This window comes from Ailuropoda melanoleuca, chromosome 1, assembly GCF_002007445.2.
Source record: "Ailuropoda melanoleuca isolate Jingjing chromosome 1, ASM200744v2, whole genome shotgun sequence".
Lineage (NCBI taxonomy): Eukaryota > Metazoa > Chordata > Mammalia > Carnivora > Ursidae > Ailuropoda > Ailuropoda melanoleuca.
This window is the reverse complement of record NC_048218.1, coordinates 101,150,746-101,178,400: the sequence shown is the minus strand read 5'-3', so window position 1 is coordinate 101,178,400 and position 27,655 is coordinate 101,150,746. Positions and strand designations below refer to the sequence as shown.

General features: G+C 39.8%; 1 protein-coding gene across 2 annotated transcripts in view; it reads left to right on the top strand.

Annotated features, from left to right (window-relative positions):
- The window catches only part of LOC100472458 (schwannomin-interacting protein 1), a 559,220-nt gene that overhangs the window by 3,216 nt on the left and 528,349 nt on the right, over window positions 1-27,655 (top strand). Inside the window, exons 1-3 of one of the 2 annotated variants that reach the window (XM_034663784.1) lie at window positions 1,775-1,846; window positions 4,948-5,028; window positions 17,256-17,391. In XM_034663784.1, coding sequence (XP_034519675.1) covers window positions 1,785-1,846; window positions 4,948-5,028; window positions 17,256-17,391 — 279 coding nt within the window. In that variant the 5' untranslated portion in view covers window positions 1,775-1,784. Of the gene's footprint in view, window positions 1-1,774; window positions 1,847-4,947; window positions 5,029-17,255; window positions 17,392-27,655 lie in introns of those variants that run through there. The other variant, XM_034663788.1, reaches the window with a different exon arrangement.

Sequence of the window (27,655 nt, the reverse complement as noted above, 5' to 3'; positions counted from 1 at the left end):
CATGTGTACTTAGAGAAAAGAAATCTCAGAGGGAACATAATGGCTTTCCTTAAACATTTGAAGGAATTTTCCTATTAAAAAGGGACTAAATTACTCTTCTTGCTCTAGAGAGCGTAACAAGAAATCAGCGAGCAGGATTTATGGAGAGACAGCTTTGTGACTCAGAAAAAGAATAACTTTTGTAAAAATGCTGCCTGCCCAACAGAATGGACTTCCGTGTTAAGGAGTGAGATGACAGATACTAGAAGTACCCAAAAAGAGTGAAATGCCCATCCAGCTGAAGTGCTATTGAAAGCATTCCTGAAAATGGGAAATCTTGGGTATGATTCCTCTTTCTGATTTTATCCTAGCTTTGTGAGTCTGGACAAATTATTTAACCCCCCTGAACCCAGCTTCCTCATCTTTAAAAATGAAGATAGTAACACTAACTTGACAGTCTTAGAGCATTAAATAAGACACGCACGATAGCACAGTGCCTCCAATGTCAGCTCCATCTCTTTCCATCCCGGTGGCTGTTTGGACTGGACACTTTCAGGTTTATTCTATCTCCATGGTTCTAAGAATTTGCCATGTCATCACTTGAAGGACAGTTTCAGCCCTTTGATTAAATGTTTCTGAGTTATCTTCAGATTTAATTTATCCTTATCATGTCTACTCTCATTAATATGAATAACTAAGAATAAATTAGTTCAGTTCTGCCCCCCCATCATCACTAGCAATATGTAAACAATAATAATTAAAAAGTTTTTGGCTGTGTAACTAGAAGGATTTTCCTCTATGGAGATTAGTGTGATGACATTAGATCACTGGTTCTTCATCCTGGATGCCCTTAAAATCACCTGGGAGTTAATAAAAATGGCATAAGCCTTGGCATAATCTTCACCCTAGAAAAGTTGAATCTGAATCACTAGGGACGAAGTCCTTAAATTAGTATTTCTTAAAAGCTGACCTCATGTGATTCGAATGAGGAGCTGGGGATGAGAACCAGTGATCCAGGTGCATTTTAGATTCCTTTGGTTATTCAATAATCTCACGTAGTTTAATTCTCTTAGGACACACTTTCTCTGTGACTTTCAGCCCTTTTGACATGCGGCCACTGAGCAAACAGTCAAGAAAGAATTTTTGAGACATTTTCGGTGCAAAAAGGTGTTTTTATTAAAGCATAGGGACAGGACCGGTGAGCAGAAAGAGTGATTGATTGTGATTGATTATACACTTTTAGGTTATGGGGTGAGGGTGGAGATAAAGTCTTTAAATGGATTTCCATATTCTAAAGAAGACTTACAGGACCCTGGAGGTCTGGCTGTTCTCAAACTAGGTGCTTTTAGTCTCTAGCAAAACATCAACATTATTAAGGCAACCAGGAGTTCCTTGAGGAATGTCACACTCTACCTGTCTTAGGTATTTGTCAATAGGCTGCAAGCTGTAAGGAAATTTAATTTAATTTAATTTTACCTACATTTCTCTTGACTTTGCTCTCATCACTTTTATCTATTAAATTTGATTATGCTGGTATTTCATTATTGACTTCAATGTAAGAAGTGAACTCCTGAAGTTTTTTCCTTGCTAATTGACCACAACTCTGTATTAAACTTCTCCCTAATACCAGCATGTATCTTCCCCAGCTCTCTGCTCTCAGGAAGATTTGTGAAGATTAATGGCAGATATGTGGGCTTCCGCCTCCTCCTTCTTCCTCTATTCTTTTCCTTGTTATCCTGAAGCCTGGGGAAGTTAAAAGCTTTTGGAAGTGGCCAATCTGCTTTGCATGCTTATTTTTCCTTATCATGATTGAGGAATTCCAGAGATGGAAATTAAAGTCTCCCTTCAAAGTACACAGGCCTGTGGGGTAAGCTTCCCTTTCATGTTTGTCCAGGACAGGGAGAAAACAATGACTGCCAGCCCTAACAACCTATACCCATTTGCCTGGAATTCTAGAGACTTTCCTGGATGGCTTTGGGGCAGGACTGTGTCCTTGAAAGCTGTCAAATTTGATTGAAAAATTGGTGTACTTTGAGTGAGCAGTTAGGCATTTCATTATAGCTGTAGCTGACTTAGGTGCTGATGTAAATCGTCTCAGCTACTTGAAATGACCATAAGTTAAGTGATAGTGGTGTCATAGCAGTTGATCAGTTATTCCCCCTTGGAACATTACATTTATTTTGAATGCTCAACAGGGTTTTGTGGTAGACAGTCAGTGTGAAGGGAGGGCAAGCTGTAACTCTATTCTACTTGATAGGCAGGGCCAGTCCAGTGCATTTGTATACACATACATGCACATACTCATTAAAGCTTTCTATGTGCCCATAAACAGAACAGTAATTAGTAAGGCCATTAATTAAGAGCCTGCTTATAACTGTATGGTTTTTGACAATCATTTATTAACTTAAATAAGACCTTAGGGTGACTGCTAGTTGTTGTAAATATTGAATCAGGCTGGGTTTCTGGTGGGAAATATGTGATTGCAAGTCAGACATTCACCTCACATATCATCATTTTATTACCCACAGGTAATTATTGATGGAATGAGCTAAAGCTTTCCAATTAAACCTACAGGTATTCATAGTTTATAGTTTGTTGAGGTTGTATAAATTATAACCCCAAATTAGCAAATTTATTAATACTATAAAATTTTTTTCTTTTTATGAAAACTTGAGCTTTGCCCTTGGTTGCTGCATAACTACAGGTCCCACAATACCTCACATGTATCTCTATTGCCCAATTTGCTAATATGCTATTAAGGGGTTTAATTAACAAAATCTTAAAGTATTTTTGCTATAAGGCTGTTGTCCCTACGAGATCATAGACTTGTAAAAACAAGACTTTTCATGCCCCTCAACCCTGGATTAGGTCCCTCTGTATTTCCTCTTTAATAGCATCCATCACATTTGTAATTATTTGTTTAATATTCATCATCTCCTAGATTATAAAACCGCAGAACACGGACCATGTCTAGTACTATTTTCACCATTGTATCATTCGTGTTCTGCATCATTTTTGACACATAGAAGACATACAATATATTTATGAATGAGTGAAGAGGGATGAATTAATAACAGACCCAGAATACGAATGACATAGAGCAAACGAGTGGTTTTTTTCCTTACCCCTCAACATCCCAGCTGGGCAACCACAAAGCTATATTGTGCTGATGGCACCATCTACCGGCCACATCGGAATTTATCTAATCTACTGTGTGTTTCCCCACCTCTTGGTTATTCTTTTCGAAAGAGGAGAAAATCCTAGATAGCTTCTGCACAATTTTTTAAAATCTTTTTCTTTTCTTTTCTAAAACCACAATCCTGATACTTATTATCAGACTGATTTCAATACCTTCCTAAATATTTTCCATCATTCTCCTCGCTCACTCCTACCAAAAATCACCCTTAAACATCCCATTCACGTTTCCCCACTCCAAATGCTTTATGTTTCCCTGCAGCTATGTTTTTCACACTATAGATAACAATTCACTGATGGTTTGTTAAGTCAATTTGATGGGTCACCACTGAAATATAATTTTAAAAATCTGAAATATAATAAAATATATCAGCATACATTACATGTAGTTGGGGAAATAACATTCCCTGAAATTTTTGTTTCAGTTTTAAATACACATGTGCACACACATACACACACACACCCTTAACACATGCATGTAATGGATTCGGATGCCAAATATTTGACCTATGGAAACCACAGTCAGTATGATTAAGTTTAGTAAGTATGGTGTGAAAATCCTTCAAGCAGCATTTTGTTGTTGTGAGACTTGAGTTTTAATGTGGCTTCCGCTATATAGTGACTCGAACATAATCTCTTTGAGCTTCAGATTTTTCAGCTGTACAATGGGGAAAATACTTAATTGGTAGAGGCTACTGTGAGACTTGAATAAGATAATACATGTAAAATATCTATGACAGTGTTTTATATATAATTTGTGGCCAATGACTATTAGTTTTCTGCTTATCCAAACTTATTTCCTACATTTATCCTCAACTTTCACCACATTGCTCTTTATTGCCTAAAAATAGATTGAATTTTTTCACCTCTAATCTTTTGTTTTAATAGCTCTCTCATATGTATTACTTTCACATCTCAACTTACCTAATTCCTGTCCATTCTTCAAAACCCACATCAACTAACACCATCTCCATGAAATCTTCCTTGATTATTGTAGCACCCAGTGATTGCCTAATAAGCCCATAGGAAGAGTGAACATATATCTATAGACCCCTGCCAGGAGTTTTCCAAGGTGGAGATTCATGCTTTGTTCATAGTGGGGGCTCTGCAAAAGCTTACAGAATGAAAGGAGGAAAGGTTCAATGGCAGTGGTGCTATTGGAATGAGAATGAATGAGATCCTCTCTACAACTTAGACAATGCCATGGGATTTATAACACTCTCCTTATGTTTTTTCCTCCCCCTGAATTGGCCCAATATTTTGTTTTCCTCTTTGCTTACGGGGCGCCTGGGTGGCACAGCGGTTAAGCATCTGCCTTCGGCTCAGGGTGTGATCCCGGCGTTATGGGATCGAGCCCCACGTCAGGCTCCTCTGCTGTGAGCCTGCTTCTTCCTCTCCCACTCCCCCTGCTTGTGTTCCCTCTCTCGCTGGCTGTCTCTATCTCTGTCNTGTCTCTGTCGAATAAATAAATAAAATCTTTAAAAAAAAAAAAAAAAGGAAATGACTTTCATGCCTTAAATATGAATGTTGAGCTAAAAATCAAAAGTAAAAATCAAAAGAACAGAAAAGGTAAAAGGCAAAACAATATTTTCTTTTTATGGTATGGTTATTTATCCATTATCCATCAATAGCAACCTTTAGGCCTCTGTGAATTAATTAAAATGAATGAAATTGGATGTATATCTGATTTTTCAAATAAATATGAATTAGCAGTTTTATTGCTATAAAGGTTGTCTAGATTCAGCTATATTGAGGCATTATTTCTGTTTCTAGTCACCAGCTGGCCATGGATACAGAGAATAACATTGAAAAATATCACCTAAATCTACAGCCCCTGGAATCAAAGGTGAAAATGTAAGTTATTTCAAAATTTACTTTAAAGCATTAGTTTTACAGTTCTTGTTTTTTAAAAAATTTTTGTTATGTTATGTTAGCCACTATACAGTACATCATTAGTTTTTGATGTAGTGTTCCATGATTCATTGTTTGCGTATAACACTCAGTGCTCCATGCAATACGTGCCCTCCTTAATACCCATCACCTGCCTATCCCAATCCCCCACCCTCCTCCCCTCTGAAGCCCTCAGTTTGTTTCCCAGAGTCCATAGTCATTCCCCCTTTTGTTTACTACCCCCTTCATTCTTCCCTTCCTTCTCCTACCTACCTCCCTGCTATTTCTTAAGTTCCATAAACGAGTGAAACCATATGATAATTGTCTTTCTCTGCTTGACTTATTTCACTTAGCATTATCTCCTCCAGTCCCGTCCATGTTGCTGCAAATGTTGGGTAATCGTTCTTTCTGATGGCTGAATAATATTCCATTGTATATATGGACCATATCTTCTTTACCCATTCGTCTGTTGAAGAGCATCTCGGCTCCTTCCATAATTTAGCTATTGTGGACAATGCTGCTATGAACGTTGGGGTGCATATGGCCCTTCTCTTCACTACATCTGTATCTTTGGGGTAAATATCCAGTAGTGCAATGGCTGGGTTATAGGGTAGCTCTATAAAGACCTTGATGGGAGACAGGAATCCATCAAAATCATAGAGGAGAACATAAGCTGTAACGTCTTCAACATCGGCCACAGCAACTTCTTTTATGACATGTCTCCAAAGGCAAGAGAAACAAAAGAAAAAATGAACTTTTGGGACTTCATCAAGATAAAGTTCTTGTTTTATGACCTTCTAGAGTACTCTGGAATTTGGGGGTACAAGAATTCAGCATTTATTTATTTCACATCTATATGTTAAATGCTATTTCCTCTTTGCTCTGAGCAGCAACAAAACTGTTTTGGGCAAACAGAGCCATCTACTGGACAGTGTGGGGAATTATTTTATGTCATCCCGTCCTAGTTTCTTGGTTTTTCCCTTTTTAGGCAGAATGCAGCTCTTCAGCATCCAGTAGCATTTTCTACTGTCCTATTAAGAGGATCTTAATAACTTGGTTAATTCCACCTTGGAACAACCTGGCTATTTTTACATTGGGCCATTTCTTCATTATATACACACAGACACTTTCAGTTCTCTTCCTCCTATTTCCATTCCACCTCTCATCCATATATTTTGGGAAAATATCTCTTCTTTTTCTTTTCACTTCCTGTCGTTTTCCTTTTTATTCTCTCTTAATAACGTCAAATGTGAGACCCTTCCCCACTACAAATGACTGTTACATAATGATAGTGCTAAGAAGGGGCGCCTGGGTGGCTTAGTTGGTTAAGCATCTGACACTTCATTTCAGCTCAGGTCATGATCTCAGGTCTTTGTGCTCAAGCTCTCTGGCAGCCCCCAGGTCAGGGGGGCCCCCGTGTCAGGGGTCCCTACGGAGTCTGCTTGGGATTCCCTTTCTCCCTCTCCCTCTGCCCCTTTCCCTGCTCACGTCCTCTCTCTCTCTCTCCCTCAAATAAATAAATCTTTAAAAAAAAAAAAGTAGTGCTGAGAACACCTCAATATTAACAAAAATGAAACTGGTAATTTCCAGAGTGAGACAGGCTATATTCTAGAACAAAATAGCAACTTTCTAAAACCGTGTTTCAGTAGAGAAGGGACCTATCATAATCACCTTAGAAGCAATTTTAAACTATGCTTGCTTTCTGTGATCCTTTCCCATTCTAATTTTCCATCAGGGCTGCATATAAGAATTTTCGGTGAGATCCTATGTAATATCTCACACATACACACACACACACACACACACACACACGCACAGCTTAACACTCTGAAGGCATGTATCCAAGAATTTAAACATGTCTGAGCTTGGCTAGGATCACTGATCATTTTCAGAAAAGCCCAAAGAGGAATCTTTTAGAAAATAAGTCACCCCAAAGAAGGGAGCCTTGTAGTGTACAACTTTGAAGAACAATAAGCTTTGGATTTAGAAACAGAAATGATGCAGGTATATAATATCCTGCTGGATAAAAGCAAATATTAACATAAACCCCTGCCTATTTACATTAACCCTGGTTATCAATAAAAGGTTTGTCTCTGAGTGAGAACATAGAGATACCTTCAAGACAAAGTTCAGACATGGCTTCTGAACCTGTTGAGTCCCCCCACTAGGAAGCTCTGTGTCACGCTTACTAAAGGAATAATAAATCAGGCTACCAAATTTTATGCAAGCAATGTGTAGCCTCACTACACAGGATGTTAGTTTTCAGACATAGGTTGCTTTGTCCTTAGGAATTTTCTCATTAAGATAATATCCTCTTAAATGAAAAAGTGTTGGAATGGAAAGTTATTTGTGTGAAAAATTAGAGTGTTTGATTTGAATGCAAATGAAGCTAGGAAACCTCTCTGGTCTTTTTGGTTTTCATCATCCCTAATATACAGAGGGGCAGGTGCCAGGAGGAGAAGCAGGCAAGAAAAAAAATCTCTCTGGCTGAGATATCAGCCAGCTCACAGAGTCTGGGACTTTCCCTGTAGCTGGCTTGATGGAGGAGTCTCAGCTCAGTGAGGTGCAAACAGAATGGTTTTATCTCTTCAAATAACTCTGAACCCCATTTCCACTCACTGGAGGGGGATGAGGGAGAGAAAACTTAATCTTGTCCAATAATGGAATTTGAGTCCCATTGGAGAATTTAGTCCAGTTCAGTGACTCTTGTCTAATCTGGTTATTAAATTCTTAACTCTTATGACAGGTTGAACATCTCCCCTCTACACACATTAGATATTTCCTAAAGCTGTGCATCTTGCTCTCCTTTGTGTTCTCTCCTCTTTCTAGTTGCCCCTTCTCCTTGGTATTACCTTTCCCACCCCTCATGTGCTGAACGCCCAACTGCCCCAGGTTTCCCATTAATGGTAAACACTTACCTTCGTAGGCAGGTGTTTCCTTAAAAATAGCTCTAAGGGTTGGGACCCTGTGAGAAGGGTCGTTTGGTCTCCCCTGAGTCCCCACCGATGGTGTAGGCTGTGCCTCTCATTGTGTCCCTTGCTCTGCTGAAACTGTCTCCCTCAGACTGACCTTGGCATCCTCAACCTCAGGGTGGATCTTGTCAAACCTTCATTCCCACTTCCCAAGGGATTTTCTTTAGACCTGCAGAGCATTGGATATGAAAGATGGCGCCTTGTCCCAGATTCCAGAGTCACTGTCAGACTTCACAGGCTTTCTCTCAGGGTCTTCTGAGTTTTATTGGTGGGAACCTGCTGAGCATCTATCTTCTTCTGGTGGGTAGAGAGAAGGGAGGGAAGCAAGGATTACTGTACTTATGAAACCTGCTTTCCTGGAAACTCTCCTCTCCCTTCCCTGACACGGAGAAGAGGGTTAGTAGGTTCCAATGAAGGTTTTCTGGACAATCCAACCTCTGCAAGCCCTGGGTGGGATCCGCCTTGGCAGGCCAGTCTGTGAACATAAAAGACAATAAGGAAGATGAGAACTGTTCTCAAGTGTGGGCTTCCTCCATCATATACCTGCACTAGTGAGAACTTGGGGTGGGGGTTGGATGGGGCAGAAGAGACTCTCGGTTGTTTCCTCACACTCAGGCCAACTAAAAAGAAAAGAATTTGACAAGAAAACTTCAACCTCTATGTGGAGTGCAAAGTATCAGTGGAAAGAAGTAGAGACCTGCAGGGAAAGAACACATGTGAGCGTGGGGGTGGAATTTAGAGGAAGTGTCAGGAATGTTCATGAATGCAACCCTTAACGGGTAATTTTGAATTTTAGACTTGAAGGATCAAAGGACTGTGTCAAAAGGGAAAAAGCAATCAAGGTTGCACAGCTATTAATAAAAAGTCATTTGGGGGAGGTGAAAGGCAGGTTTTCTGAAGATCAAGCAAAGGCAAGCTTCTCAAATTCAGAAAATTTAGTGAAAGCAAAAGTAATAGTGAGAGCACCACAGTGAAGGGTCTCAACGCAACTCTAAGACCAAAGACAAATGTATTCTTAAGAGGCAAGGCTGGAGTGAGGGCCTGGGGATGAAGGCACACATCAAAGGAACACAGGCTTTAGCACTGCGGCCTGACTCAAAGGGAGGAAACGGACTCTCCAAATCCCATGAAACTGCTACCCTTCACATGGGGGTCACATCTTGCATGTTGAAGTAGGATCTAAAACGCATCTTCTGAATATAAACCATCACTTAACAGTTGTTCGTTAACTGTGTGCAATCCCTCTCCTGATGTTTTAGCAAAATATTTATTTTGTTATGGACAACATAGGCATCTATTGACTACAGATCATCTTTTGAACATCAGCTTGTTAAATGTGTCCAGTTCCTCTCATGTTTTATTAATGTATTTGATGATTTAGTGATGAAACAACATTTAGATTCTATAAAAGAGAGGGAGACAGAGACACACACAGACAGACAGTGTCTGCACTGGAGAAAAAAGACAATTCCCAGGAGAATTTCAAAGATATTTCTCAATAAAGCCTTTTTAAAAGGCGAAAGATTCATACAATCTGAAGAGAAACCAGCATATAATAAAGCCTTTTTAAGTGTCATTTGTTTGAGAGTAATGCCTATCAACTTTGGTCAAAAGTTTAATTAAAAGAAGATACAAGAGAAGAATGGTTGAGAGCATATAGCTTGGAGTTAGAGCAAATAGGAGAAATCCCAGCTCTGCTCTTTACCCACTGTGTGACCACTGTCTGGGCCACAGTTGCATTCCTCTATAAAATGATAACACTAACCATGTCAAAAAGTATTGTAGAGAGCTTTCGATGAGAAAATTAAAAAAAAAATTAACCTAATATATCTTTTCCATGGAGTTATACTGTTTCCAAACATGTTTTTATGCCAAATTGGGCTAATAAGATATTGCCCTTAAGAATCCTTAGGAACCCAGCATATCATACCAATGTATATGATTAGCACATATTACTTAAAAATTTTTGAAAGTTTTTGCTTTTCTTAAGTAATTATAATGATTTATCTAAGTCTGTTATCAAGTTTGAGGCTGACTTAAATACTTTATCCTTAATTCCTTACAAGAGTCACACAGAGGTTATTGTTATTCTTGTTTTGTGGGTAAACACAATGTAGGCCAATAACTTCAGTATTTTGCCCAAAGACTACAGCTAATGATAAGTAAACTGAGCAAAACCTGTATCTCTCTAAACACACTTAGCTTCTGGGGAGTTCCCTTTCAAGATGGTTAATGCAGGAAGATCCTGAATTCACCTCCTCCCACAGACATACTGGATTTACGGCTACATATGGAACAATATCCCTTGGAAAAAATACCCTAAAAACTGGCAGAGCAACCCCTTTATATCAGGCAAACAAGAGGGAAACCGCATCAAAACAGGTAGGAAAGGCTGGGACATAATCTTGCTGTAAACCCCAACCTCAGGACGGTGACTCACAATTGAGAGGGAACTCGTGACACGGAAGTTCTTCCTGAGGCATGAAGGATTGTACTCTGCATCAGGCACCCCCGCTACTGAGACCAGCACCTGAAAGACAAGCCTGCAAAACAGTTGGCTTTGAAGATCAGAGGAGTTCCAGTGCCCATGAGACCTGCAGGGCTACGGCCACCTGAGCAGGGCTCTTAAAGGGCCTGTGTGCAGACTCACCTGTCTCAGGGCCCCATGCAGAAGTAGCCCTTTGAAAAGTGCCCAGACTTTATGTGAAAAAGACTGGTCTCCTTATTTTGAAATATGAGTCTGAGAGCCAGAGGCCTGCTGGGATATTCTCTGGGGTCAGAGAATGGTGGAAACCATCTTCCTGCTGTCTGCCCTGCTAAAGCTAGTGGGCACCATCTTTTTAAATTTTTTCTCTTTATTTCTTTACTTTTCTTTTTCTCTCTTCTTTCTCCTTCCCTCTTCTCCTCCCTCTCCTCCTTTGCCTCCTCCTCCTCTTCGTTCTTCCTCTCCCTCTTTTTTTTTGTTTTTGGCAGGTGCCATCTTTGCCCTCCCCCTGCTTGCTCCAGCCAGTGAGCACCATCTTTGTGTTCTCCTTCTGCCACACTGCAGAAGAGCGGTATCTCCCAGAGGACAGCCTCTACACAGATTTGATGGCCTGGCGTTGGGGGCTGCCACCCAGGGAATACCCTCTTGATCACCTGGCTCTAGAGGCCATGGGGTTTGATATTCCTGTATCGCACCACACTGTGGCAATTAGAGACAGTTCTTGGCAGACCACCACTCCCAGGACACTGCATAGACAGCAGACTGAAACACACATCCCCTCTTTCTAAGAAAGAGATCTATTTGCTGGTCCCAGGAGCTTTGGCCTGAGTGACGGGCTTCTGGTTTTAAACGTATTTGGGGGCCTACAGAGGGGGTCTCAGGGAACGAAGGCCAGTGGATGCAATCTTTGTGCTGTCCCTCTGCCTTGCTCTAGCTCACGGGAATCTCAGAGAAAGGAGCTTATAGCTTTGTTTGGGGCCCTGATTTTTGCTGCTGCTGCCAGGGGATATCTCTCTACTGCCTGGCTCTTGTGGCACTAGCAATCCCCATAAGACTGTAACCAACAGAGAAAGAGTCTTAAACAGCTACCACCCCAAGGGCACAGCAAGAGGCAACAGACCCAGGGGCTCAGTATTGATGTGAAAGAGGCCTATTAGCTTATCACCATAGCTGTAGTCTGAAGGGCAAACTTTTAATTAAACACACATCAAAGGACTGACTGTCAACATTTTCTAAGACCTCAGAGGGCAGGCACCGTCTTTAAACTCTCCCTCTGCCACACTCCGGAGTCCTAACATGTCTTGGAAGGGAGCTCTTATACATGTCTGGTGTCCCAGTCTTTACATCTGGTGCCCTGGTTTTGTGGCTGCTGCCCAGGAGAAACCTCTCGATCACTTGGCTCTGGTGGCCGGGGGGCTTGCGTTCCTGGGTCCTATGGGACTATAACAATTGGGGAGATAATTCTTGGCAGGCTACCATCCTAGGGCCCTGAATACACAGCAGATGAAATACACCCTTAGCCTCTCTGTGAAAGAGGTCTGTTTGCTTGACCTGGAGCATGGGCCTTAGGGGCAGACTTCAGATTTGGCATACATCTGTAGGCCACGGAGATGCTCCCAGGGCATATAGGCCTGGGGATGCCATCTTTGTGCTCTCCCTACATCTCCCTGCAGCTCACCCACATCTCCCAAAAAGGAGATAATACACTTGTCTAGAGCCCCACATTTTGCTACTGCCACCCAGGGGACATCTCCAGATCACCTGGCTCTGGAGGCCAACAGAGTTTACAACGGCAGGCCCACAGGAATGTCTATGTTCGCATACTTTGAAAGCTGCTGCTAAGGGCTTGGCTTCCAATCAGCCTGGATTTATGTTCTGATTATGACCCTCCCCTTTAGGACACTGACTGGTCTTGGTACATCTTCCACTACTGGGAGCTGTTAAAAATAAACTACGCTGCTTGGACAATCACAGAGGTTGAGAGACAGCCAGCAGCTAGGGTAGGTAGGGTTCATCTACTGCACAAGGCCAACCGTGGAAGACTCAGCAAGGTGGCTGTTGAATCGAACGCATAGAAACCAGTAGAGAGTATCAAACAAAACGAAGAAACAGAGAAACGTGTTCCAAACGAAAGAACAATATAAAGCCTCAGGGAAAAAAAACAAACAAAATAAACAAAAAAGAAAACCTTAATGAAACAGAGATAAGTAATTTATATAATAAAGAGTTTAAAGTAATGCTTATGAAAGTACTCACTGAACTTGGGAAAAGAATGGATGAGCACAGTGAGAACTTCAAAGAAGAGATGGAAAATATAAAAAAAGTTCCAAACGGAGGTCACAGAGCTGAGGAATACAATAAACACATTTAGTTTCTAAGCACACTTCCTCATGAGGTAAAACTTTTTCTTCTTTGAGGATTTATTGAATTATTTCTGGGATACACTGTTAGGAGAATGTATTTATTGATCACCTACTAACCATATTTCTAGAACTGTGGCAATATGATGGACACATGTGGCCACTGCTCTCAAGGGATTCACAATCTAGTGGAGGAAGAAGACTTCTTGGAAAAGAGTTGGCTGGATTAGCCTAATCTGACACCTTCTTTTTGCGTGGTTAATATCTCCTAGAGCTGCTGTTCTCTTTCATAGACTCAGTAGCCTCTGGGTGCCTTATTTCTAAAGTGCTTTCTCAATCTTGGCAACTTGAGGCAAGGCCCAAGTTGTCCAAATTCCATCTGTGAGGGAGTTAGGAGTTGCCGACCATCAAGGTGGTCATAGGTGTTAATGAAGGAACCTGCAGAAAGATCCAGAAGGGCATAAACCCAGATGCTTAGGAGGTACCAACATTCAAATGAAGTCAGGAGTTACAAACTAGACAGAAACTGGAATGGAGTGGAAGCAAGCTAGAGATACAGGCAAATTCTCTGGAAAACCTGCCTGTTGCGTTCAGTGGCCCTTCATTGGCCTTTGGGCAGGTTTGTATCAGGATACAGGGTTGAGGCAGACACCAAATAATAAAAACATGGCTTACCTGTTAGGGTAGCTTTTAGTAGCACATAGAAAATTTAACAGGCTTAAACAAAGAGGGGTTCTACTTATCTCCTCAAAGTCAGTATGTGACAAGCCAAATCCATCACCTTGCTTTCTTCTCCCTTTCTGCCTTTTGCTGAACCATGAGGAGGGAACACAATGTAATGGAAAGACAGGGGATCTTGTCCAAATGTCGGGTCTGTCAGTTAGCTCCCATCTTGTTTCCTGAAACTTGTTGAGCACTCCTGGTTGTGAGTAAAAGAAACAACTCAAACTAACTTATTATAAAAAAGAGATTATATTGGATCACCTAACAGAAACATCCAGGGGCTAATGTGCTTCAAGCGTATCTAGACCCAGGTAGTCAAGCATCATCAGACATCTCTGTCCTCCTTCTGTAAGCTCCGCCCTGAACATTTTGCTTCATTGTCACGTGGGCTTTCCCAACATTATAGCCATGGGTTGGTGGGTCCCCAAAGAAAAATGAATGCTAGTACAAAATGAAGGGAAAATTTAATGAATTATGATGGTAACAGTGTCTTCCTCACATTCCACTTGAGGTAAGGATTGAATGGGAAAATACACATAAAAAGAGCTACATGTGATTAGATGTTATCTCCCAAGATACTCAGACTTCTGTCCTCTTTGATCGTGTCCTTTTTTTCCCATCCCCAAATTCAGCCTTTTTAGGTAATAATGTATTTTGAATTTGTAAAAATTATTTGGTAACATTTAAGAACTAGTAACTTCCACGTAAAAACCCAGATTTCTGACTATTCTTGATAAGTAGTAAGATCTGGCAACAATCAACTGTGTCAAGATGGGGTTCCCCCTCTCAAGGGGCAGCTGCTGCCCAGTCTGCCCCCAGCCTCGCCCTTGGAGACATCTGGGATCCTTCTCCTGTCTTCACAGCCTCATACCCTACCACTGTTCTCTGGGAACCTCCTTGCTTCCAAGGCTTTGCCCAAAGGCCCTTCCTCACCCTTCTTATCAATCTAAATCCCCTCCATCCTTCAAGGGCTAATTAAAGCACCAGGACTCCCTCAAACCTCCTCTAAGCATCCTAGCTCACAGAGCTCTGTCTTCTACGTAAGGACATCTTGAATGTAAGGACAGCCAGTGACAACCAGGACTGCACTGGCTGTAAGTCCCCAAGTGGCTGTGAGTGCAGGAGGGAGCCACAGGCACTGTGAAACAGACAGGGATGTATAGAGAGATGGCAGAGGCAGGCGATGACACCATCCCTGAGATAGAAGGCAAACAAGAGTTGGACAGGCAAACAAATTCTTGAAAAATGTATTTGTCATCTACTTTGGAATAAGCCTATTTATAATTCAAAATATAGGAAGACACAAGATGTGCTCCTTTACCGCAGCCAGCCTTTAAAGAATTGTATTGATAGCAAGGCTTAGTTTTAGAAATAAAAATGTCAAGGTGGTTGGTGTTCAGGGTTTACTCTGCAGCCTTAAAGGAGACTTGTGAGTAGGAGTCGTGGTACAGCTGGGATGAGAAGGCTGAGAAGTGATGAGGTGCTTCTACGTTTCAATTCCCTCTTTCAGTAAAATAGCATTTGCAGATTGTGTTCAGAGAGCTAATAATAGAACGATTTAATCTACAAAGTGGTCAAATGGGAGTAAACAGTGTGTGATGTAAACAGTTTCCTATGATTCAGAGTAATAATAGCATGATTCCACCATTTAAAACATATCCAATGTAACAATTTAGATAATAGTGATGACTGGCCTCTCATTTTTAACTTCTGAGTTAAAAAAGAATATAGTATATCTTGGTTCTTTAAAGGTGTTACACTGCCCCTTGGTGTTCAATAAGCTAAAATGTAAACTCTCAAAAGGCTGCTACATTTTCTTTCTATATTTTCTGAATAATCAAGATGATGAGCGGGCAAGAGAGAGAGAGAGGAACACCTCAATATAAACACGTGGGTATTCCATGCCTTGTTAATGTTTCATATTTTCTAAATAGGCTTACAATGTCACTTTTTTTAAAGCCCTTGATGGGCAGGTTTACAGACTTTAGGTGCCCTCCAGTGGCGGAAATTGTTAGGAGTCTGGGAGACCCAAGCACTTCAGATGATGTAGAAATTATTAAGTTTCCAAAGTTTGCTACTGCTTAATAAAAAGGGTCCCTGAAGAAGCAACGGGACTCACAAAGTCTTACAGAACCTTCTTTGAGATTCTGTTTAAAATCTTTAAACCAAAGTAAATAAAGATGTATTTTGAGCAAGCATTGTGTAATAAAACAATAATCACATAAAATCCAAGGCAGAGTCATATCCTGCCTTAATAGGTCTGAAGTGTATATATAATTTTCAGTGCTCTTTAAAAAACCCTAGAAGGTAGCTACTTTGCAATTGTATGCAAACCATGAAGATCCCCCTCGTAGGGTCTTAGAAGAAACTCCTGGCCTGTAAGGGCCCCTGAAGCCTATGTTTCATAGCTTCAGGGGAAATTGGCCTCTGATTCAAAGGTGGTGTTTAACTGCAGCTTTTGGGCTTTACCTTGAGCATTATAATTCAGAGCCTTAATAACTTAGGGTACACGTGTAAATTTAGTAACATGGTAACATTTTTGTGGCCTTTCTATCTTCTGACTACTGAGAATTAATGGTCTTTGAACCATTCTAGCCAAGTGAAAATAAATCAGTTTGTTTATAGAGAAACAACTTTAATTGCCTTGTGTGTGGGAGTAGTTATAGAAGATCAGATACTTCCGGGAGTATAGAAGTAATGGAATTAATGCAACTATCTAAAACTATTTTAAAAGGCCGAATCTTGAAAATTGGTCTTCACGTTTGGTTAATTCCCAGAAGAAAATTGTGTTCACTGATCACCTATGAAAAACTAGATGTTAATCTCAAAGATTAGAAACCAGTCCGGGTGGAAAAAAATTACTTATCTTTCATAAAGAAGAGCTTTCTATTATACGAAGCAGTTGACTTTGTTTTGATACTAATCACAGGAAATAAAAAGCTTCCTTGGGTAAAATCTCAAATAGCCACCTAGTCATGTGTTATTTTAGTTTTTTGAATAGTTCGTAACACTTTCAGTTACTCTGTCCTCTCTGTCCGTTCCTTTATTTACTTATCATTTATTACTTGTTTCCTTCCACAGTATGTAAAAATTCATGACGACAGGGCTCTTGACTGTCTTGTACCCAGAGCAGGGCCACTGTGTTTGGCCAGGTAGACTACACTGTACGGCATCATGGGATTCCCTTTGCCTTGAGGTCTGTGCAAATGGCACCCTCTAGAGCTGCATTGCATTCGCTGTCCAGAGCCTAGGGTGACCTTGGCTCAGAGGAGTCCCTCAACAAAGCTGTATTAGTGCATGAGTAAGTGATATGTCAGCCTATTTATTATTCTTATTTAAAATATAGGATGAGAAGTTGAAAAGATCTTACATCCCATAAATCAAAGTGCATTTACACGTGCAAACTAGTTTTACTTTGATGACTTTTTCTGACTAAGATGACTCTTGTAGACTGATTTAGCTTAGTCTGTGACTGTCAAATCAGTTAAATAGAGAAACAGTACAGGTCTTCTGATTTCCTGTGTCACATTCTATGTGTTACATTTTCCCTGTCTCCAAAGCCAATTCCTTCAGACTCTGTGTGCTTTTCTGAGTCCCTGGGCTGTAACCAGGTAGTGACAGTGCACGTGCTGTTTTGTTTTGTTTTTCCAGCATTCAGAGAGCCTGGCGTGAGTACCTGCAGCGGCAGGACCCCCTGGAGAAGAGGAGCCCGTCCCCACCCTCTGTGTCCTCAGAGAAGCTGAGCAGCTCTGTCAGCATGAACACCTTCTCAGACAGCAGCACACCCGTGAGTGCCATGTTTCCTTTTTATGGCCTGATTGGCCAGTCATTTGATCACCAGGTCTTTGGTTCCAAGAAGGAAATGTCGAGATGTGAGCAGGCCGTTTGTTGTTAGGTGTATCTGCATTGCTTACTTGCTGTATTTGAAGCCATGGTGAGGGTTTTGTCGTCTGAGAATGAAGGCATGATTCATAAGCACAAGGTGTATTTCATCAAATCTGAGAGAATCGATTGCATTTGACCTCAACCTAAACTGCTCATTTGTGTGTTTGCGTTCCTCTATTACTAAGAATATCTTTTTCCTTTTCTTTATAACAGTGTGTTCCCTTTAGTCTGTGCCTCCGGTAGAGTTTTGTTATGCTAATATGATAGAAGATTAGTTTGGTTATAAGGATTATAAAGAGAACTTTACAGGAGGAATGCAAAGGGGTCACAAACTCAGGAATTGCAACTCAGATGCCTACAGGGGCCAGGTAAGAAACCCTTGTGGCTAATGTGGGCTAAGCTGTGACTGGCTACTGAAGAACACAGGCCTTACCTAAAGGGGTAGCCCCGCTTGGATCCTGGATATGTTGCTATGCAGGGATGCTGGACAGACAGACACTGCCAAATGTGATTTCTTCTCTTAAGGGTTGCCAGAAATTTTGGCAACTAGTAAAGAATTTAAAATGTAGCTAGACCATGCCTGCAGATCACAATTATCCCAGAGGCCACCTGTTTAAGAACCTGTTTAAGCACACAGTTAAAGAATGGGAACATCTGCTGAAGGTCTTTATTTAAAACAACAACAACAAACAAACATACCAAATGTGGTAGGAAATAAATTATCAAGCAACCGTAATACAGAGTGTTGTGAAAATGGCCATGGTGATCATGTATGATAGTCACTGGAATACACAGAAAGAAGTTGAGAAGAGAAATAAAGTAACCGTACAAGTATACTATTTTAAAAAAATGTTTCTTGACTACTTTGTAATCATGTTTATTCAGTAGTTAAAAGGCTGCCCAGCAGCCAAAATAAGGTATTCACATTGGGATCAAGCAAAGGTTGCTTTGACATGTTTTCAGATGATTACATTGCATGTTCTTTAATAAATGGTTTTATCTGTTACGGATTCTAAAGAGAGAGCACTAACTTGAGTGCAAATAACAGTGACAGAAGATCTATTTTTAGCAGGCTGAATACTCCCTGAATCTGTGACTTTTTAAAATAATTTGCTGTGGCGGGGCGGGGGGGGGGGGGGGAATGACTTGTCTGAACTGGTCTTACGATCACTAGAGGGCGCTGATGAGCCACATTGGAAAACGTCTGTTGCTGTTAAGTGTCTATCTCATGATTTGCAAGTCAAAAATAATATGAAAATTAAGTGTTTAGGATGCCTTTGCTGTGAGTGACAATAGAATTAATCTAATAGGAATTAAATGACTGAATATTTTATTTGAATGGTGGAAACTGAGTATCAGAAATCATTTTGCCTGTGAGTTGAAGGTTTGGATTTACTGCTTTTGTATTTTCTCATAGCCCCAGTTCCTGACAGTATCAACCATTGCTGTGTCCAGTGATACATGATGGTTTTAGTGTTGCTTTAGGGTGGTTAACCTTTTGACTTTATTGAAATTCTGGAATAATCTATCTTTGTTTTATATTTACCCCGCCATACCACTTAGATTCTAGCATCTGAAGTATCTTTGTGCATAAATGCAGGTTCTTCCCCCATGGGTCATCATATAAATGTGATGTGTAATATCTTTTGCACAGCTTTGCTAACAGTTCTACCTTATTTAATTTAGCCTGGCCCCCAGGTCCCCTGATATTTCTTAGTAGAGCAGATTTCCTCTCTCAAATGTCCCCAGCAATTTCGTTTCCTATAAGGTGTCTCAGAATGACTTGGGAATGGCATCCTGCGCCACCACGGTATCATCATGCCTTACCTCTGTGCTCATGGGGCCAGGATAACTCTCTTCATTGTCTGGCTTACTCCTGATTTCCTATAAACAGTGAGAATCAAAACGTTTTCAAAAAACATTATTGGAATTAGCTTCAGAAAGCAAGCAGACCCTGCCCAGAATTCTAGTAGAGGTTACTGATGATAGCAACAACTTTGGCATTGATGGTGTCGGTAGCATGACACTAAATATGCAAAGTAAAATATGAAAATATAAGTTGCTGGAACATCCCCAAGTCTCTAGTTTGTCAGGCAGGTAAAGTATCCAATTCGTAATTTTTAAAAACTTTATGCTTCGTTGTTTGGAGCTGGTATAGCTAGTTAAGGTTGTTCTATTTCCCATGATCATCACTTTGTTTGGGACCTCTTTCAGAAGATTCATTCTTACATCTGTTGGTGGTCACAGTCCTATGAAAGGAAAGTGACTCTGCTCTACTTTGATCAGCCTACCAGACTGACTGGGTTCATACATACTCTCAGGGAGTTCCAAATAGGAAGACTTGGTCTTACTACTCTCTGATGAATAGACCTCAAATTTATGGAGGGGATAAAGATGAGCCCTGGCCCACCTTGGCTAAGCCTGTCGTAAAGAGATGAGTTTTCTCTAGTAACCATTGAGTCTCTTTGGAACTTCAGGGGTAAAAGTCTTTAGTCCAAGTCAAATGCTCTCAATGAGGAATCTCCCTGGGGGGTTCTCTGGGATCCTAACTCCTACCAGATACCTCCAGCTTGCTGAACTCAGCCCTCTTTCTCTGGGCTTGATCTGTCACTGTTGCTGCCTAGACCATTGTCTGTTTTCTCGAATTTGATCAGCTGCCTGTCTTGTCCCAACTTCTAACCCTCTACTGTCCTCTAACACAGCCTCAACTGGAGGCCAGTCTTCCCTCGTCTAACCCGTGGACCTTTCCAGCTGCTCTGCCTGGCCCATGTCTATAATAACTGAAATTACTGCCCGTAGTAGCTGTCTGCCCCAGGCATGTGCTGCATGGGAAGCCAGCAACCCGAGCTGGGTGAGTCCCTGTGCCGAGCTGAGAATGATGCTCTTGCATGCTTTTGCTCTCTTTTGGCTATGCATAATGGTTAATATAGTTCTGAGAATATTTCTGCCCTAAAATATATAAGAACAGTAATGTTTCAGTATGAGCTCTCAAAATCATCATCTTAATAAGAGCTGATCACTTGTTATGTGACGGGCACCTTGCTAATGCCTTCCATGGGTTATTTCACTTAATCCTCTCACTGACCGTATGACGGAGGTATATTATTATCTCCATTTTACAGATGATGAAGATGAGACCTAAAGAGATAACTAACTTGCCTTGAGTTACTCATTGGGCTGGAGCTGCCATGCTTCACTATTCTACTGTATTGTACCACTTGAAAATAAGCCTGCATTTAGACATGGTCAGCCAGAGGAAGAAATAATCCGTGCATCAATGCATTTCTAAGACTGTTCCACAATTTAGTAGGTATAAACAGTGAATGAAATAATTGAAAAAAAGAATCCTCATTTGATTTTATAAATTGCCTCATTCAGTGCTCTTTGATTAAAACCTCAAACCTCAGCTGCTCAGTGCCAAATTAAAGAGCAACAGGAGGGAAGATATATATGAAATTATGTTAGCAATTTGCATATTAAATGTCCTTATACCACAATGTATCATGAGGTAACAGAAAAATTTATTTTAGAAAAAGCAATCTTGAGTAGCAAGTTATGGTGAAATGGAGCTTGTGGGTATCAAAGTGAAAAAAAAAGAACTGTTTTATCATAAAAATATTAGTTATTGCATGGAGGACAATAGAGGAAAATGATTTGTGTATTTTTTATTAATCAGCTTCATATGACCAAGTACTTATTCTTTTAGTTCCCAGCTCTGAAAAATCTGTAGTTTGTCTAATAGAATATCATGGACAGAAACAATAGAATGGTACATTCCAAGTGACTTGGCAACCTTTTCACAAATCATTAGCATACCCCTCAGATAAATTCAGAAAAATCTTTGGATTGTTCAGAGACTTTTTCAATCCCATTTGTCTCTAATTGGTTCTATCCTCCTGGCCACACCTACTTATTCCCATGGGTTTCCATATTATTATGGTGTGACCTGTAGGGGGCTCCGTGGCTCATGGAATGAAGCCCTGGCTTAGTAAGAGGACATGACTTAATAGTAGCTCTGCCACAATTTTTGTGAGTCTGAGATGTACCGCTTGAGAGACCATTCTTCATCTGCAAACTGGAAGTAACACCAACCTTATTGATGGATTGATATCACTGTGAAGATTAAATGGCACTACATACGTAAAACGTAGCACAGAGTGTGGGACCCTGAAGGCTCTCAAAAAATGTTAGTGGATTCTGTATCTGCTCTTGAAAACACTCCATGTGTTCAAAACACTCTGCAAAGCTTGTGAAGAGCAGAAGTGGAATGTTCAACTCTATTCCTATTGAGGGGCACACTGCCTGCTTCTGATTCATGAATCCATGAGAACCAAATCGTGTCTTAGAATATATATGTAAAACCAGAATATATATGTATGTTCTGAGATTGAAGCTATACATTACAAAGTAATACATTCATGCATTTGTTTTAGTGTTGCTTCTTTTAAAGACTAATTTTCAAGGTCCAAAGGTAAAAGTAGGTGAAAGTATTTTTGCTTCTCAGTGAGTAGGCCTCTTCTGAGTTACCACACCCATATACGTAGTAAAAGCGAGCGTAGGTCACTCTGCTCCCTTCAGATTTGGGAAAAAAGAAATGGGGGATCTGCAGCATGTTGGGGTGAGCAGGGTTATGTGGCCTCACCTCTCAGGCAGGTCAATGCAAGAGCACCTTTCCAGCAGCTGCACAACTCCAGCCACAAGCCCTTACTTCACTCCTGGTCAGGAAGAATTACAGTTCTGAGCAGGTTCAAAGATCAGTGGTTTAGGCCAGCTAAAGACCCCATTACTTCAGTTGTCCTGGAGAGAAGTCCATGGAGCCCTTATGTGGTTGGGGCTGCTTGGGTTGCCCCAGCTTTTCACGAGAGTTGCTGGATAGTTAGCAACTGGCATCCAGGTGACCCACCACACCTTCCCATATATGCTATCAAAAGCTTCTGTCTGCCAAACACGACTTGTGCACCCACATTCAAACTGCTTTATTACCCTCAAGTTTTATTGCCCATTTTGAGATTTACAACTTCGAGGCTTTAAATACATCAGGAAAAATCTTGGGGCTAAAAGGATAAGAGGGTTCTTACAAAGTCACAGTTGTTTTTGGAGGGGGGACTCAGACCCTAAAAGAAGATTTCCTGGGACTTCTTCCAGTACAGTCTTGAAAGCTGTGAAATTGTAGGGAATGTAAGCCTTGTGCTACTTAATAATTTAATAACCTAGATTTTCCAGATCAGGGACAAGTTATAGTATTATGCCCAGCTGTTGTTATAAACTTAGGTCCCATGAGCTTTAATGTTCAGTACCCAAACTCTATCTCCCCTCCAGCTTCTCAGACCCCCAAAGAGCACAAATTGTCAGTCTATTCATCCCAAACTTTGGTTCAGAGACTATAGTAATTATATGTAAAAAGAGAAGACTTCTTGGTATTTACATAAAAGTAGATATAATTCTCTTTTCTTCAAACTAGAGTCTTAGAGAACAATTTTTCCTCAAAGTTTTAGAAATTACATTATATAATATGTAACCACATATTATAGTTTGAATTAATATATTTGTATAAAAACATTTGTTATCTTTATGCCAAAATACTCCTTTTTATATCTTTGAATATTGGTTGATATTATAGATTCTTTTTCCCAAATTTTCCTTTTAACTTAAGGATTTGAGGACATCTTTCTCAATAGGTTTAGAAATAAGTATGTTGTTTCAGTTTGGGAATTAAAAAAAATTTTTTTGAGGACTGCTAATACTGATCATTTTCTAGGTTCAGAATGATACACAAAATTTACAGTTCATTGTTTGATAACAGACTCACTCATCCATACTAGTATAATCGATCCTCCCTAGCATCTCAAAGTTGTTGACCTTTAAGTATAGATGCAAAAACCTAGGCATTGGGCATCTCATCTCACTTTTGATAAAGAGAGTTGAGAAGGAACTTGTTTTCCTTCCACTTTACCTCAAGTCTAGTCTCAGCATTTGTCCTCATGTAGATCTTGTCCTTATTCTACAGCTGTGGCGAGCTACAGTGTCAAATCACCTTGTTCAGACCCAGAGTACACCCTCTGTTATAAAATCCAGGTTTAGTATTACAGATCAGTATTTCACTCACGGGTGAGTGTGAAAGATGCTTTAGGATCCAAGGAGAAGTTGGATGCAGTCGCACTGGAGTAAGATCTCCTATTGTATTCCTTTTATTCTGGAAGCTCATTGGCCTAAGGTTCTTTTGGACTTTCTTTCTTTTTGTAAATAAGACATCATTGGGGAGGGGGTTAGTTATTCACATCCCTAGATTAGGTCTACATCGTCTGTTCACTCATTCAACAAATATCTGAGTGCCTGCTGTGTCCTGGGCCTTTGCCAAGCACTGGCGATTCGATCACCCAAATACACTCGACCTCTGCCCTTGCAGAATTTACATAATTCCCGTCATGGTTGGCAGTTCTTGTCACAGATGCACTGGTAACTTATAGGGGATAATAACATTTTACTAATTAATTGTATAGGTTTTAGGTATTATTTTTAATAAAAATCTGACTGCTGAAGTATCTTCTAGAGCGGAATTTCCCATAATGCAGTACCTGAAATATTAGTTTCATGGCATATTGAAGGATGTTAATTGGGGGAAGGGTGAAATAAGCCAAATTATTTATATCAGGACCTCTTAGGGCCTTCCTAACCTAATACACATTTTGAACTTGGGTGGGGGGTACTTCTTAGACCATGAAACCCAGTAAGAGTCACATCTCATTAGACTATTAATCCATGAAACGCTTCAAGAAATGCTATTCTGGAATTAGTACTTATTGAAGAAAAGTTCCAAGAGCTGGAATTTCTAAGTGACTCAATAATAAAATTAATAGGAGTTGAGCAATGCATTTTGAAAACTTCCAATGAAATTTTTACACTCCTTTTTATAGGCCTTTAATATAGAACTGTATTATGCAAATATAAATATTATTAAGTTACTTCACGTGTAAAACCTGTTACAGTAACTGGCGGTAAAGTTTAAATAAAAAGGACAAGCCTAGTTAACAATGTAACCGTGTCAGAGATGTAGATTTAGGAAGGCAATAAATAACTCCTTTCCTGTCTTGATTTAGGAACTTATTTTGAAAGGCAAGAGATTTAGGAAGAGTGATATCAAAATCTCATCTTTATTTACTGTCAAACCTGGATTTGAGGGTGTAATTCTGACTTGTGGCACCACTGAGCTTCCTACTACTGACCTTTGTAGGGAAACCTACCAATCATGGGGAGCACTGAAAACTGCCAGCCTCACCCATAGATCTTGTGCAGGGAGGTGGATCCCATAGAAAGATGGAGAGAAAATGATACTGGGCTGCCCAGTCCCTTTGCCTAATCCCCAATCACGGTTACTTATTCCACCTTCAAGGAGAAGATTGAAGTGTGGGAGTATTTAGGAAAGTGCTTCTTCATGGAAACCTGAGGACATAAAAGAAGGGAGCCCCCAACATTGGATGCTTCATGTAGCAACAATTTGGCCTTTTATTATGATAAATATCAATTTTTAACCTATTTTGATTTTTATAAGACTTATACATTGTACTATATTAATTATTGCAATTTTTTCAAATAAGAATTACTTTGGGAACTTTAAAAAAATATAGAGAGATTTCAAAACCACAGCAGGTCTGTTGCATCAGAATATCTGAAAAGAAGTCTGAGATTCTGTATTTTAAAAATTTTTTAAAAATGTAATCCTCATCATCACTAAAGTATAAAAAGCACCATGTTATAGGAATTGCAAAACAAAATAATAAATTTTATTTAGTAAACTCACATGAACAGAACACGCAGGTGATCAGTATTTCTTCCAATTTTTATTTTAATGTTTTAGCATGGCATAGATATACCTTGGGGAGGTGCTGAAGTAAATTTTTCCTGATTTGATACCAAAACAGCTTTAATGGAATTTTCCCAGTGGCACTGGTTGTGTAGAAAATTCCATTTTCTCTTCTTCAGACTTAAGGTTCTTTCTCAAAAAATGTGACCATGTATACTACGCTCTTCAAGAAAGGTTTCTGTTGTTTGATCCACTTTGGTTTTTATTAAAGGGGGATACATTCAATAAACTCTGATCAGTTTCAAATTATTCTTCACTTTGGTTGTGAAGATTATTTAGTTGGCATGAAAGGGGATTTGATTATTTAACTATTAGCTGACAGGAATGTCAACTATGACTGAAAATCCTCAAGTGTGATGTGTGACTACATAGTTGAGAAAGAGAAAAGAAATACATACCACAGAATGGAAATGGGCATTTCTCATTATTACACATTCTCTAAAATAGTTTCTATGTTCCTATCAGCAGTTATATGTACAGATTAGGTATAGTTAAAGTTTTAATTGTTACTTTATTCAGAGCTGAAAAATATCTAAAAATAATAAGTTAAAGTTTCCTACTAACATTTTAGAGCATACTCAGATCCTTTCAGTAAAATTTTTTTATGTCTTTGAAACATTTAAAAAATTTCATTGCATAGGGGGTGCCTGCGTGGCTCAGTTGGTTAAGTGTCTGCCTTCAGCTCAAGTCATGATCCCAGGGTCCTGGGATCGAGCCCCACATCGGGCACCCTGCTCAGTGGGGAGTCTGCTTCTCCCTTTCCCTTCCCCCACCTTGGGCTCTCTCTTGCTTGCTCTGATCTCTCTCTCTCTCTCTCAAATAAATAAATAAAATCTTTAAAAAATTTTCATTGCATTAAATGTTGTTAGAAGTTGAAGACCATCGCCTTAATTTTTATTTTGCAATTTTCATGGATTGATTTTAAAAAGAATAAGTTTTTTTAACTTGCTAAAAATTCTGAAAGATTTTTTAGAAGTAGATTCTATGTCTCTACAGTTCCTCTGGTTCTCATAACAGCTCCTTCTTCACTATATTCACTATGAATTAATTACAGTTATTCATTTCCAAAGCAGCACCAGAAGCTGATTTTAACTTAAACAGACACACTGCTTCACATGTGAGCAATAAATTGATTTTCTCTTCATGGCAGTATTTTGATAGGGTTAAGCATATTGATAGAAGACCATGCTATTTAATGCAAGTAGATTTTCAAGAAAATCACTATGCCAAACACTTCACTAGAAGGACTTCATCTACATACAGCAGCAACTGTGACCTGCTTTAGAGATGACATCATTGGGTGTCATGTGGCTCTTTATACGTTTCAGCTTCAGAAAGAGATAATCTGTGAAAGCCACAAGAGCCTGATTTCTGCTGTGATAATCTTCAGCAGACAGAGGCTAAGGCATACCTGTTTATGTAGTGTGTGCAGTGCCTTGTTTAATTCTGAGCTTTATTTCATTTTACTATTTTTTATCAAAAAAGTAGATGCAATGATAGGGTGAAGTGAATTGGATGCTTTGGACTAATGGGAGATTGTTTTCTGCAGGAAGATCAAGAACTTTTATGGAATCCTCTGGATAGCCTTCTATTCTGTGTGTGTGTGTGTGTGTGTGTGTGTGTGTGTGTGTGTGTGTGTGTGTATTTTCAATTTGAAGAACACTGAAGAAAATCAGCAAACTTCATTTCCCAAAGAACTCTCTCTTTTTTGTCAATACTTGAAGATTTCTGCTCTAAAATCTTCTTTGAGCCGCCTGAGCATCGTGGTTGATAACTGAAGGGCAAAGCATCTCCTTTGTAGTATGTGTTACAGAAATTCTTCGGATAACTTTACTTGCTAACACAGGCAACTCTTTTATGGATATCTTTCAAAGCCATTTCGAATAAGTAACTCTTCCCTCTCAAATGGGCAAGGGTAGCTCTTCAGCACCATGGAGAGGTCTGGGCAGTGTGGGACGAGGACGTGGGACTGTGACCAGAGCAAGCAATCTGAAAGTGTAAGTTTTCCAAATGTCTGTTATTTTTTTTACTTGTATCGTATTTTTGCATATACAGAAAGGAAACTCTGACGTCTAACTGAGCTATGCTAAATTTGGCTGTAAAAAGTGATGGCTTTCATTGCATTTCAAATTCAGTATTAATCACTTAAAGATACTATATTAAGAAGTGTTAATATATTAATTTGAAAAATTACTTTCTCATTGGAACAGTTGGTATGTGAATGTTTGGTGCTTTGAATTTTGAGAATCTAAGTTTTTGTTTTAATTCGCCATAAGTTAATTGCATTGCAGTTGGACAAAACAAT